We start from the raw sequence: 15,034 nt of genomic DNA, 5'->3' as shown, positions 1-15,034 counted from the left end.
ATGGTGGTTTAGTCGCTAAGTGCTGTCCGACTCTTGCCACTCCATGAACTTTAGCCTGTCAGGTTCCTCTGTCTATGGGATTCTCCAGGCAAGAATGCTGGAGTGGGTTGCCATTTCCTCCTCCAGGGGATCTTTCTGAACCAGGGATCAAACCCAGGTCCTCCTGCATTGCAAGCAGATTCTTTACCAACTAAGCTACGAGGGAAGCCCAACATAGAAATTGCATTAAGCATTCTCTCTGAGACCTTTAACCCATTCTTTATGTAAGTGGTTCAGAGCAAGAAGAGAGGAGTGTATAGTTTTTCTGTTTCTTCCAAATATAATTTTGAGAAATAACTATTAACTACTAAGAGAGGTCTGAAATATCTGACTTTTATAAAAGCCACCATAACTAACCCCCACCCAACTCCAACTCCAGCTCCAAGGATTCTAGAAGTCACCAGTGGACTCAAGAGACCCTTCTAAATAAAAATAAAACATATCAAATGTTAGTCAAGAGCTGTGACCCAAAGGAATAATCAGATTGATCATTTTAAGTGGTATGGCATGCCATAGAGAATCAGTACATAAGTGAGGATTAAAGAAAGATCTTAGAGTATGGTTACCCCTTTTGTTAATCCCCACGTGGCATGATCTACCACTCAGCCTTGGATCTTCTGGAGTAAATTACTTCAGTAAGTAAGTTCTTTGAGGACTTCAGAGGAGTAATTGATTTTGAGTGTTACAAGGTAGTAGAATGTGAATGAAGTTGATTTTATATTCCAAATTAATAAATCCCCAGAACAAAGTATGACTTAGTCCACTATTATATCTGCCTATGGGTGAAAGGTTTGCCCTTGAAATCTTGGCAAGACCATTGAGAGCTTGTAAGGGAGCATGGTAGTCCAGAGTCAAAAAGTAGAGCTTGTCCTTGGTACTCTGGGTTCACCGTCCTGAGCTTGGTCCGGTCAGTGAAAGTGGGGACCCAACACCGGAGGTGGGGTAGTTTCATCACTTCTTCTTGGGGAATGAGCATTGAAGGGGATCCCTATTTCTGTAGTCCTCATGACTGTTTTAAAAGCCTTTGTCTTTTACTGTTGCCTCATTGCACATGAGGGGTTTATTTCCCAGGTTCTGAATTCCCTTCATGTAGAATACTGCATGGCGGTCTGAGTAGTGGTTGGAAGACTAAAGACAGACTTTCTCTAACTTTGGTGTTTCCAATGTCCTTTCTCATCCTAGCTTTCTTAAAATTTCCCCGTCTCTCTTCTCAGTCTGGTATTTAGTGTTTCCCATAGCATATTAGAGCTGAGTGACTTGTGATCATTTTTAGTAGTTAACACAACAAAGCATGTGCAGAACATGAGCCAATACTTAGCCAAAGTATGAAATGGAAAAGCTCTGCCAAACCCAGCTTCATAATCTTCCATTCATAAAACTCAACTGTGTCGCTTGGTTTGCTCTCCCTTTTTAAAACTTCAGCCTCCATCATCCTATTTAAGGAAAGGATAGTACTACAAGGCCTACTGCCTAAATGATTTAGCTTATAGTTGAACCAAGGATATGGTGACCCCATCCTAGAGTTATCTTTGACCAAAGTGTTTCTTGAGCACGGTTATGGAGTTATAATAGCTCTGTACATCCAGCCATTTTAGCAGTCTCACCAGTGTGGAACCCAATTAAAGATAGAAAACAAGCAATGTTTAACATTTAAGTTTCACATTATTCTCTTTAAAGAGGCAGCGACACATGACAGATGTGGAAAATGATTTCAGTGTTTGCTGAGGTGCAGTGCTAGAGTCAGATGCAGCGAAGTGACAAGTCCACAAGTCAATTGTTCTCTCTGGCTTTGGTTTTTTCATCTCTTAAATGTGAGAGCTATACTCGGTGATCTCTAGGGTCTCTTCCAACTCTTAAGACTTCTATTATTCTCTGACCACCTTCTCTCCTCCCTCCAGGCCTGTTTGTTCCTCTGTCAAATGAGAGGGTGAGAAAGTATCAAAGTCCTAAGTCTCTGTAACTTTAAAGGCGTGCTCTTGGTGTTTTTTTTGTCCAGAAAACCTAGCTTTCTAGCATGGCTATTCCTTAAGGGTATTGGTTAGCCAAGATTTTACTGTATATTAATACGTGGTTAAAAGGACCAATTTAGTGTCTAGGAAAACATTTGGCACTGGTTAAAACTGTGGAAAAGTCCTAATTCTTCCTAGGGAACCTTGACTTCAGTGTATACAATTACATCCTGTTGGACAGTCGTCCCCCTTTACACTTGAGTTCTGTTTGAGATAAGAGAGAGTGTGTGTACATCAGATAGGAGCCTAACAGTGTGAAGTTTTTCTCCTGACAGTGTTAATCCCCCATTCCTGTTTCTAAGGCTACTGTTGATAAGTGGTATCCAGAGTTACACTCCAGAGCAGGTGAAGCGCACTGCTGCACTGCCCCGTGTCCCAGCATCTGTTCCCTGCGGTGGTATCTGCTTTCACAAGCCTGTTTGCAGAACTGGTTGGTACTGATAGAGAGGAATGCAGTAATCCTCTGATACTGACTCCGAAAGGGGAGGGTGGGGCCGAGAGACTGAGAAGACAGGACCTCTTGGGGGGGTGCCAGCTCGTGATCCTGGCCATGATCCTTTCTAAGCATTGATGGAAATGAATGACAGGATGGGATCAGCTCTTCTATGCCCAAGACAATTGCATCCTATAGAAGTAGAAAGATGAAACTAAGTCTCATTTATCTGCAGAGGCCATCGAGCCACATCTGACTTCGGTGCCGCCTTCATCCTTGCTGCTTCCCTTGCTCATGAACTTTTAGTAGGTCTCTGTGTCCTGCCATATGGTGTCTTGGTTTCTGCCTGCTGTCTAAGCGCCTTAATAGCCTGATCACATACGCAGTCCATCCTATATGCAGGCAGCTTTATTTCCCAGAATTCCTCAACCCCATCCACAGTCTGCTCCATACCATGTATGCTTTTGTTGGTTTCATTCTCCCTTAACTGCAGTGTTCTCCCTTCATGTGATCATTTCAATCTAAACCACTTGTGAACAGCAGATGCAAACTATTGTCTATAGAATGGATAAACAACAAGGCCCTACTGTATGGCACAGGGAACTATATTCAACACCCTGTTATAAAACATAATGGAAAAGAATCTGAAAAATATAAATATATGCACAACTGAGTCCCGCTGCCGTACAACAGAAATGAAGCACAACATGGTAAATCAACTATATGTTAATAAAATTTAAGATATAAATAAATCAACCCCTTCTTCGGAATGTAACTAAGTCCCATGTCTTCTATCATGTGGACCCTGAACACTCCATGCTTTGCTGCTCTCAAGCCTCAGACAGCCTTCACATAACCCCAAGTTCAAATTTATTCATATTCTTCCATGTAGGATACATCCATTTTGCCTTCTGTGCAGCTATGGGCAGAGAAAGGAGGACACACGAGCTACCCTTCTAAACCTTGACTGGGGGGCTTACATTTGAAAGGGCGGTCTAGCAGTTTGAAAAGAAGACGTGCTCAGATTACAGTCTGGCATGGCACACACAGTGATGATCATCTAAAATGAGTGGGAGTAGTTGAGTGTGTGCATCATATGCAGCTGAGCTGCTGAATGTTCATTCCTACCTCCCCATGCCTTCCTAGCATACCCTTTTTCTTCATCTAATCTTGCTGTAATTCACCTCTTTGGCAAGCATGCCAGGCCGTGCTACATGTGATCCGTTGTGACTCATATGTGAAATTCATGGCCAAGCCTTCAAAGTCAAGTTGATAGATTTGCAGTAGATATGCAGTTGCTGTCTCTATCTTGGTCCCACCATTGTCTATTTCTTCTCCCAAATTAGGTGAATCCCACCACCCAGTGTACCCATGCCCTGGTGAAGATGATGTACTGCTCCCACTGCCAAGGTCTCGTGACCGTGAAACCCTGTTACAACTATTGCTCCAACATCATGAGAGGCTGTTTGGCCAACCAAGGGGATCTTGATCTCGAGTGGAACAATTTCATAGGTGAGCAGGCGATTAATGTGTTTGTGTCACTCCCGGGCTTCCCAGGTGGCCCCCTGGTAAAGAACTCACCTGCCAATGAGGAGACATGGATTCGACCCCTGGGTTGGGAAGATCCCCTGGGGGAGAGCATGGTAACCCACTCCAGTATTCTTGCCTGGAGAATCCCATGGACAGAGGAGCCTTGTGGGCTGCACTCCATGGGGTTGCAGAGTCAGACACGACTGAGCGACTAAGCACCCACGCCTGCACATGACTCATTAGGGATAGCTCACCTTCCAGCCACAAGAAATGTTTTATCTTTTAATTAAAAAAAATTTTTTTTTGGCTGTGCTGCATGGCTTGTGGGATCTTAGTTCCCTGACCAGGGATTGAACCCCTAGCCCCAGTAGTGAAAGTGCCAAGTCCTACCCACTGGACCAGCAGGGAATTCCCCAAGGGATGTTTTAATTGTCAGCGATGGAATTTCTGTTCATTATATAGTGATTCCCGGAGTTCTGATGGTACTCAAAGTTCATACTGCTCTACAAGTAAATGTTCCCTTGAACTAATGGTGCCATTTCTGAAGACAGTGGACACCAAGCAAATACCAAGTTTCAATAATGAGAAAGTGCCTTTTTGACATTTTCCCCCAAAGGTTAGTTTTAGTTCTACATCGTAGGCTTGTATCCATGTAAACGCTGGAGTACAGCTATCACTGACCTGTGGAAGGAGCTTTTCAAATGGTACGTTTGTGACATTGCAACTGAATCTTCTGCATACCTGCCAGATACCACTTAGATATTTGGATCAAGTGTAATCTGACTGTGGAAATTTAGCAGTTATATTTCTATAGAGGATTTAATGATCACAGACTGCTCTGGTGAGAGTGGAAGGACTTTTGCCCTGAGAATGTCAGAGGTCAGTGTTCTCACCTACAACCTGAAACCTAGAAAACCTATTACTGGAACCCAGACAGCGATGGAAGTGACCTAGCCCGTTTCCAAGAGGGTTAAGTATGATTTGTGGGAAATGACAAATTAGGGATAATTGAAATATCCAGTCATCAACTCCCTGGATGCCTGCTTAATGCATATGGGAATCCTGGAATGTTAGTGGCAGGTGTTGAAGCTGTTATCGGTGTGGCTGCACACACAGACTGTCAGTACCCTAAAACAAACTCTCTCCCACCCCGCAGTTGCATTTGCATAATTGCAGATTTTGAGCGTCTTTGTAAGCACCTATTTTCCACGTATTTGTCCACATCCTGGGAACATGTATGCAATTTGCTGTGGGGAGGGGAATGGGGGGATTGGAGCTGGGGAATGCTTTTTAGTCTGCGTGAGATCTAATTATATTAACTCTGAAAGTGCATCAATCAATTGGCTCTAACAGATTCTTGAGAATACTGACACAAGGAAACAAAGATGTGAGTATTAAACACCGCAGCACTATTGTAGGCTAAATAGTTCAAAGCTAGAAGACCTGAAAAAAAGTCCACACACAGAAAAGCAGAATCCCATGAAAGAGAAGGCCTAAGACCAGACACACACACACCAGTGGCACATCATGCCCAGAAGGAAGCCATGGGAGAAATTATTACTTGAAGATAATTTCCAGATCTAAATTAAAGTTGATATACTTTTTCTTTTCTATCTTTTTTACTCACCTTCTCACCTCCACCTGCAAATGTCATGTTTGCAATTCACTTTTGCTTAATTCATTTTTAAGAAACAAGATGGTTTGCCTTTTCACGTTTCCCTGTGGCACCGAATGTGCTAGTTCTCTGGGCAAAGCAGTAACACCTGCACACAGGGATCTAGGTTGGCTAACTTTTCTACAGGCAAATCATGAATAACGTAAACCATTCTGTTATTCTGACGTGTCTGGGAGAAAGTGTAACTCATAAATTTGTCTTAAAATACAAATTCTAGGGACTACCTTGGTGGTCCAGTGGCTAAGACTCTGAGCTTACAATGCTGGGGCCCTGGGTTTGATCCCTGGTTGGGGAACTAGATCCCACATGTCACAACTGAGACCCTGTGCAGCCAAATAAATTAGTAAAAATAAACATTTACAAAAGCAAATTCTATATATTTTTCCAAGAGCTTGCAGGTCCATATCAATACCATACTCTGGCTTCCTTAATTTACGTCTTCAGCCACGTACTCTAAATCAAGGAGGACGTCCATGGCTGCTTTTCTTCCTGTGCGTTTTACAAATTACATTTGTTATCTTTAGAAACAAAATTAAACTCAAGTGGAAATTGGTAGGATTTCAGAATCAATTTTCCTCATTTATTTTAAATATTTTTTTTGGAGGGAGGAGGAATATAATTCTATCTAAACTGAATTTTTAATGGGTATTTTATTCTTTATTTCTAATAAGCTGATATAAAAGGCCAGGAGTAACAGACATTGTTAATCTCCAGTGCTTTTTCATGGAGTTTCACAAGGGTTTAATTAATTTGCTCAGTGGTTGTCGAATTCAGTCCCAATTTACATGCCTGTGCCATAAGTTCAGTTTTTTTTTTTTTCCCCTTCACAAGGAATTTTTCCTCCTTTAAATGACTGCAGTTAATGAATGGTCAAGGAGGGCTTTTCCCCCCTGCTTCTTTAAATCAGATCACGGGGTTAAGTCGGAAAACTGCCTTTTGTTCATTCAGTCTGGTCTTGAGGCTAAAGATGTGGGTTCGTGATTATCAGCAGCACAGAGCAAAAGGAATCAATTTTTCTTGTGAGAAGGGGCTGGTTTGTTGCAGGGTGGGAGGGAGCTGTCATGAACACTGAAATGCTGCAGTCAGACTAGAACCTTTAAAGAGACTAAGGATGAGTTTTTCAATCTGCCTTACCATTGTGCCCTCCTCTCTCTCTTGAACTGCACCTATTAAACTGTCACCCATCTTGATAAAGGTGGATCCAAATAGTTAAAACACCTTGGACTTGGTTTATAAGCGGTTATAGGAAACCCTCTTTTTGAATGACTCCCAGCCAACCTTCTTCATATCATGTGTCGCTTGCCATTGGGGATTTAGTATGAGGGGGTTGGGATTGCTGGCTAGGCCATCAGCCAGTTCCTGGCAGGAGGCAGGAGCTGGTCAGCTATCCTGCAGAGGGAGACCTGCAGCCTAGAGTCATCAGAAGCAGTGACACTGGATTTGACATCATCAAATCATGGAGGTGCCCAGTGGATGGCTTAGCAGGACCTGTCCCAGGACTGAGCAGGGACTTTGGCTCCCAGGCTGCAGGCTGTGGGCAAAACACAGCCTCACTCACATTCTTCAGCAGTACCACACACAACACTGGTATGACAGTTTTAGCCCCACTCACTTCTTAGGCCCTTGTGCATGGCCAGCCGGCCTGGAGTTGACAGACACCAAATGATGCTGGGAGGGATTGGGGGCAGGAGGAGAAGGGGACGACAGAGGATGAGATGGCTGGATGGCATCACTAACTCGATGGACGTTAGTCTGAGTGAACTCCGGGAGTTGGTGATGGACAGGGAGGCCTGGCATGCTGCGATTCATGGGGTCGCAAAGAGTCAGACACGACTGAGTGACTGAACTGAACTGAAAGAGCCAGAAGAATCGGGGTTTGTGTTCCCTTTCACAAGCATGTTTGTGATCTGGCCTTTCCTCACCCCTAGGGAAATAAGTAGTGAGGGGATGCACTGTTTCCTTCCTGTGTAAACCTCTGTATTTGGGATTTTTCTCTGGAGCTGGTGACTTCTTGGCTCTGAAGGTCTGTGCTCTGCGGACATGGTGGTGCTGATGCTTTGACAGTGATGAACACGTTTAGGCTTTGCTCCACTTGTTTACAGAGCTCCCCTTTCACTAGCACATCAAACGCATTTTTCCTCTCCTGGAAAAATGGTATATTCATGCCGGCAGGCTTTCCTTAGAGGTTGGGAGCGTCAGGTTTTGGTGATTACCACAATGTGACCTGAAACTTCATTCATTATGACTTTCCCCCCAAATTTGCATTGCTTGGAAGTCTACTCGTGGTTTGTGACATTGGAATTCTGGTTGAGAGAAATGAGCTCGAGCTTTAAAATGTTGGGCCACATTTGTTCTTGGGGGAGGTGAAAGGTTGCTGACCACCTGTGAGCTTAGGTAGAAGTTCAGCTGTGGCCTATGCTTTGAGAGGGACTCACTATGTTCTAGAACCTTGCCCTTCTTTCCAGCAGCCGTCCTTGGACTACCTGAAGGCTGTGGAGTCCGTGGACCTAACTCTCCTTTAAGGGGAAAGAGCACATGGAAAAGTTCACTGCTTGTCATAAATGAGGCATCCTTTTTCTCATTTGGATATGACCTTTCCAGTTTCTTCTAATTTTGCACAATAAGTATCAGGGAAAACTACTAACTAAATCCCAAGAACCATGGATGACAAGAAAACCAGTACAGGGGGTGATTTTCTTTAAGAGATTCACCGTGTCCTAAAAAATTCTAGACTTTTCCAAAATGTAGAAATGATTTGCTGAGTAATTAGTGAAGGATACACATTGTAAACACAGATTTTGTGCCCTGTCTGTTTTTTTTCATTTGAATAAAAAGTGGCACATGTTTTTTGCTTTAAAATAACTCAGGACCCTTGTATTTGAAATTGGAAGTTTATCTTAATACAAAAATGCATTTTACAAAATGCCATTACTTGTGAAGTCCTTAGAATTCCTAAGGAGGTGCCTAGGAACACTTTCATTTATATTTTCTAACTGCGTACCCAAGGATCTGAAAGGGTTTCATTTAAAAAATGAAAGAAAAGAATTGGTATGCCAGGATTTGAGCTGATTTATGTTTTTGACTCTTGTAAATCAAACATGAAATGGGAAGAGCCGTGGAAGTCCCTGGGTGAGCCGTCATGTTATTCTGCTCCCAGCCTTAGGTGTGTCAGGCAGGAGCTAGGTCAAAGCTATGCAGTGACAGCTACTGACACGTGGAAGGATGAATTATCAGTGTAATAGAAGGTTCCCGATTGTGTTTTCTTGCTGGGGGAGTAAAGTCTTCATCTGGCCACTTCCCACTCTAGAGAGCTGGTGGTACATAGCGACTGAATGCAGTTTTGTGTCATAGAAAAAGATACGAAAGCATGAATTAATGATGGTCATGCCTCCCCCTCCAACACCCCCCCCCGCCCCGACACACACAAGGGAAACAAAGACAGTAAAATAATCAGACTGATCACTCAAGGCCAAGCTAATGATTTACTTTTTATTCTGTATTGTTCTGCCCCAAACCTCATGTTAGATGCTATGCTGATGGTGGCTGAGAGGCTGGAGGGTCCTTTCAACATTGAGTCAGTCATGGATCCCATCGACGTGAAGATATCAGATGCTATTATGAACATGCAGGAGAACAGTGTGCAGGTATCTCAGAAGGTAAGGAAGGCAGGTCCTGGATTGGAGAGGTGGGGCCCACTCTAGCCTGCTATGCCTCATGTGGCCACATTTATGCCCATGCAGGTTTTCCAGGGATGTGGACCCCCCAAGCCCCTCCCAGCCGGTCGGATTTCCCGTTCCATCTCAGAAGGCACCTTCAGTGCCCGCTTCAGGCCCTTCCATCCTGAGGAGCGCCCCACTACAGCAGCTGGCACCAGTTTGGACCGATTGGTGAGCCCCGGGGCAGGAATGGCCATGTTTAATGGCAAAAAACTGAAAACATTTGCTCAAAATGCAGTTTGATTTGGAGGATTCCAAGCACAGGGTCTTTTCAGGTGAAACTTTTCCAGCAAATTGCACAGCAATGTCAGTGAACCTGCTTCTCTGATTTCCTCGCTCAGAAAGTTCATCCATAGAGCTAGGAAGTGGGGTGCTCTGAGGCTTATCTGGACACTTACCTTTTATGTCACAGTGCAGGTAACTCATAGGCTGGATCCTGAGTCATCAAAGCCGTGCCAGAAGATAGTGTTTGTCCAGTGTATCTCTGGGGCGTGGGACCTGGTAGGCCTCAGATGATAGTTCTAATGAAGAACAGGAATGGACAGTGGGTGTAGGCACTAGGCAGCTTTTTTTTTTTTTTAATGGCAACTTAATTCAGAGCTTGCATTTCATCTGTTAATTCTTGTGGTGATTTTATACATTTTACATAGAAGTATTGGGGTGACCAGAAAGGTTGTTCAGGTTTCCCATGATGTGGGAAAACCTGAACAAATTTTTGGCCAAGCCAAAATCTGCATTTTTCTCTTCAGACTCCAGAGAGGCTCTGGAGATACTTTAGACATGATCTGAAGGCACATGTGTAGGTAGTTTGGGGTTTTTACAGAGGTTTTTGTGTTCTCTCTCTTTCTCTTAATGAGGTTACTGATGTCAAGGAGAAACTGAAGCAGGCCAAGAAGTTCTGGTCCTCTCTTCCTAGCAGTGTCTGCAACGATGAGAGGATGGCTGCAGGGAGCGGCAATGAAGATGATTGCTGGAACGGGAAAGGCCAAAGCAGGTGAGCCGTCATTGACCAAGTGTGCAGTTTCTCCCTACATGATGGGGAACTTTCAGAGAAGGTTTGCTCGGTCGTCTCATCGAGGTATTGTGAAGCCTTTTACAAGCAGGTGGCAACAACGTGGAAGATTTCTAAGCATTCTTAGGAATTGGCGTAGAAGTGTTGGGAAGGCCCCCAGCTACTTGCAGAGAGTCTCAGGGCAAAGGTTTATGCCCGTGGTTATATGATAGCGTTACTGCTGCAACAAGGATTGAGTTGTTCTGACAGTGTCATTATTTTTCATATTTAACACCTGTGATCCTGTGCCTGATGGCATGGCCGCATCAAGTACCAGTTCTCAAAAGATCTCATTGTCTTCCTTGATGATGCTCTGTGTCCCTCCCCTACATACCCAGTAACTTAGACAAGTGTCCACTTAACTCTGCCCCACCAACCTCCACAACATGGGTAGTTTTCAGAAAGGTCCCAGAGTGGAGGAACATGTGTATCCCCAGGAAGAGGAGAGATTCTGAGTTATTCAAAAGGCAAGCACTTGCAGTTCACTGCAAGTGGCCAATACTAGAACCTAGCAAGAATCTTTGCCAATCTTCGGCAGCTTTTGTTTTACTGATCCTCTTAACGAGGTCCTTTCTCATTGCAGGTACTTGTTTGCTGTGACAGGAAATGGTCTAGCCAACCAGGGCAATAATCCAGAGGTGCAGGTTGACACCAGCAAACCGGACATACTGATCCTTCGTCAAGTCATGGCTCTTCGAGTTATGACCAGTAAGATGAAGAACGCTTACAATGGGAACGATGTGGACTTCTTTGATATCAGTAAGCATGTGTGCTTCTAAAGAACAAATTGTTACGTGTTTGTTTGTACACCTTGAGATGAGAAAGAACAGAATAAACATTCCTCTTTTTTTTTCCCCAAAAAGGTGACGAAAGCAGCGGAGAAGGAAGTGGTAGCGGATGTGAGTCTCAGCAGTGTCCTTCGGAGTTTGAGTATAATGCAACTGACCACTCTGGGAAGAGCGCCAATGATAAAGCCAGCAGCGCTGGGGTCCCCACTGGGGCCTGGGCCTACCTCCTCACCATCTTCTGCATCTTATCCCTGGTTATGCAGAGAGAGTGGAGATAATTCTCAACCTTAGAGAACAAGTGTTCATCATCAGTTACAAAGGCACTGGTTATCACTTTTATACCATCCTAGTGACTTTGCTTTTTAAATGAATGGACAACAATGTACAGTTTTTACTATGTGGCCACTGGTTTAAAAGATGCTGACTTTGTCTTTTCATTCAGTTTTGTGGGAGAAGGGGACTTGTACGTAAGGTCAGTCCGGCCTCCTCAGAGTCATGTTAAATGTGGCTAACAGTGTAGGTACAGAACTGTAGTTAGTTGTGCATTTGTGATTTTTATCACTCTGTTTGTTTGTTTTCTTTCTGTTTGTGGGGGTTTTTTCCTTTCAGTATGATCTCACCTTGTTTCTTACAAGAAAACCAGGGTCCTTTCTTGGCATGTAACATGTACGTATTTCTGAAATATTAAATAGCTGTACAGAAGCAGGTTTTATTTATCACGTTATCTTATTAAAAGAAAAAGCCCAACAAGCAGTAAAATTGCCATCTATCCCTGTTGTTTTAGTTGCCTTATCTGGAGAGAAGAGGAGGTGTTGTATCTTTTCTTCTGCAATGTGAAGGCACAAGGGGGCTTCTGAGCCACTTGTCAGATTGTGTTCAGGCATCAATACAAGAACAAGGTTATACTTCATTTATAGCTGGTGACTGGAAGAGGCTGCAGACTACCCATTTTGGTTGAGCTGGGTTGTATAAACTTCAATCACAGACCAGTCCATTTCTGGAAGCCGCTTATCCATCTAGAAGATTCTTAATCTCCCTCGAAAGATATAAGGCATTCAGGGTATCCCAGGGTATCACACTTAATTTGGGGGTGGGTTTGGTTTGGTGGTGGTGGTTTTTTTTTTTTTTTAAATACAGGCAAGTTAGCAAGCCACTGTGCTGGTCTTTGTGTCCATACTTGACCCTCTGTGACAAGATCAAGTGTGTTCAGGGTAGTATGGCCATAGACCACCCTCTTTGAAGTGATATCCCACCAGCAGAAGTAAGTGTCTAGCAATCTCACTTGGTCCCTCTTGTTCCAGATTCGAAACCCTGTCATAGCCATCTGGGGGGCTAGCCAGAATTGGGGTACAGCCTGGGCTCAGGCAGTAAGTATCAATACTCAAGCAAAGTTTTTGTCCATGCATGTGTATTTGCATTTATTTGGTTTTGGATCCCAGTGTTTTGTTTTTTAAAAAAGAGATTCTAAAGTGTCTTATTGAGTCTTTTTCTTGCCCAGCCCTGCCCCATCTGAAAGCCAAAGGTCTTGCCACGGTTCACAGCTGTGTGCTACCCTATCAGCCAAGCACCCCAGTAGGGGAGCTCTGAGTGTCCAGATTTTTCTTCTCATGTTGTTGGGCGTTTGATTGGGGGGCAGGGAGGAATGGGAGTAGGTAAAACTGAGAAGAACACATCTTTAACCACGCAGGTGAACTGACAAAGGCCATTAACTCTTGTCCCAGACCAAAGAGTAACCACTGCCTTGGCCCCTTTGGGGCTGTTTCCTTGTGTCTTTACCAAATGACAGCTCATAAAACTGTGAGAATGTAACAAATCACGTTAAAAGGAGTTCCAGAAGTCTTCAGAAAGAATCACACTCTGCAAAGTCTCTTCTTGCTTTAGACAGCCATTCAGATCCCAACCCATTCCCCAAAAGCTGAAACCCACAGAGAGGTTGTTTGTGTTATTGTTCAATCTTCAGTTATAAGAGTAATTCTCTATTTTTATATTGAAACGTAATTACTTGATAGCTCAGGGTCTACATTTCATTCAGCTTTTTACACCAAATTTTGCAGAATGGACAAATGGAATATTGGGGCTGTTATAAACAGAGGCTTAATTTTATTAGAAGTAACCAGTTATTTATTGAAGCATGATGTTAATAAAATAGGCATATTCTGGCTCATGTGTATAAGTTTTGTTTCTTTTAAACAAATCACAGAAGACGTAAAATTGAGAAGGCGCTCCATTTATGTATGAGGAAAAATTGATTGTAAATAGCTAAGCTGCCTTGTGAGAACTTGGAAAATGTGCTGATACTTAGTAACTACCTCAGTTGTGAGGAATTTCCTTTTTAGCTTAGATTGCTATTACTTTTACTTGGTAGAAATGAATCTGGTCTCCAAAATGTGGCTTAGAGAGTTATCCCCATAGACCTTGTTAGATTGTTTTTCATTTAAAACCTTGATCTCTGCCCAGCTGTTTTCTTTCAGTCAAGTTCTTGAAACCAATAACATTTTCCGAATTAAATATTCTTGAAGGTTCTTCTGGAGTCTAAATGATTTGTTTTCTTTCTTTGCAATTTTTCCTGTTACTCTTTTATTATTTAAATTGTCTCTTGCCTTTGAACTTGAACTATGAAATAAACAAATCATAGATTTTTCCATTCAGGTCTGACTGGATAACTGTTGGCTTCCAACCAGCTGGCAGGCTCACACCCCCACTCTCCCCAAAACAGAAATACAGGCAAGTTGAATATTTTAAAAATCTTAAGAGTTCAGTATATGAGGTAGAAGGAAAGCTTTGTGAGGAGACCTGACTTTTCCAAAGCCTCAGTTAACAGCATGTGAAGAGTTTGTGCTTTACAAAGTCAAAAATTAATTACTGGTTATTTTCAAACACTTCACCCACTCTGTACCTTAAGAAACATGTTACGACTCTTAGATTGTATTTTATTTCAAAACTAGTAATTAGCACCTGTTATTTTGCTAAAACTGTACAATGGACTTAGATTTCTGAACTCTAGTTTCCTGGGTGTTAGAAACCTAACAGTATACAAATAATTTCTTACAAAAATTAACAGTTACATCTTTAAAGTAAAACTTACTGTATGTGATTACAAAACCACAATAAAAATAGGTATAGATGGTGCTACACAAAATTCTACTTCCCCTTTTGTGTTGGCAGAATATGTCTATTTGCATGGCTAAAAGCTATATGTTAATAACAGTATCCACTACAGGAAGCCTCTCTGTGTGTGTGTGCACTTGCTCTCAAGCAAATACCACACTATCAAATACAACTTTCTTTTTGAAATGAAAAAAAGCACTGAGAAGAATCTTCTAAGTAGAACTTAGTGGGAAAAATATAATTTGGCATTCTGTGATATACTTTAAAAATTCAGTTTCTACCTTTAAACTCCTGATTGTTTTCTTTTAAAAATCCTTTTTGTATATGTGAAAAATACCTGAAAGATAACATGGTAATACAGCAATTCAAGCCCATCAGTAAGGCTAATGGCCATGTAATAATCGCTTGTCTAATTGAGGTTTTAAGTAGGTCATATATTGATGGGGTTTAAAAACAAAAACCTGTACTACAAAAGTACAGAGTGAAAGTTTCTATCCTGTTCTTGCATTCATCTGCTCAGTTATCCCTACACCCTAAATAAACTTATTAGTTATTTCTATATGTCTTCTTCCAAAGTTCCTTTATACAAATACAAGCAAATATGAATAGAGGCTTTTCTTTTTTGTCTCTTTACCTGAAAGGTAGAATATTATGCCCAATCATCTCATATTTGTTTAGGTTTCTC

General features: G+C 42.4%; 1 protein-coding gene across 1 annotated transcript in view; it reads left to right on the top strand.

Moving 5' to 3' along the window:
- Window positions 1–13,750, top strand: part of GPC4 (glypican 4) — a 106,746-nt gene extending 92,996 nt beyond the window's left edge. The window contains exons 4-9 of the mRNA XM_068962243.1: window positions 3,828–3,993; window positions 9,212–9,342; window positions 9,427–9,573; window positions 10,260–10,396; window positions 11,037–11,212; window positions 11,317–13,750. Of these exons, the coding sequence (XP_068818344.1) occupies window positions 3,828–3,993; window positions 9,212–9,342; window positions 9,427–9,573; window positions 10,260–10,396; window positions 11,037–11,212; window positions 11,317–11,519 (960 nt within the window). The 3' untranslated portion in view covers window positions 11,520–13,750. The remainder of the gene's footprint in view (window positions 1–3,827; window positions 3,994–9,211; window positions 9,343–9,426; window positions 9,574–10,259; window positions 10,397–11,036; window positions 11,213–11,316) is intronic.
- Window positions 13,751–15,034: the final 1,284 nt, after the last annotated feature.

This window comes from Capricornis sumatraensis, chromosome X (assembly GCF_032405125.1).
Source record: "Capricornis sumatraensis isolate serow.1 chromosome X, serow.2, whole genome shotgun sequence".
NCBI classification, from domain to species: Eukaryota; Metazoa; Chordata; class Mammalia; order Artiodactyla; family Bovidae; genus Capricornis; species Capricornis sumatraensis.
The sequence above is the reverse complement of the archived record's forward strand: the minus strand, read 5'-3'. Positions and strand labels throughout refer to the sequence as shown.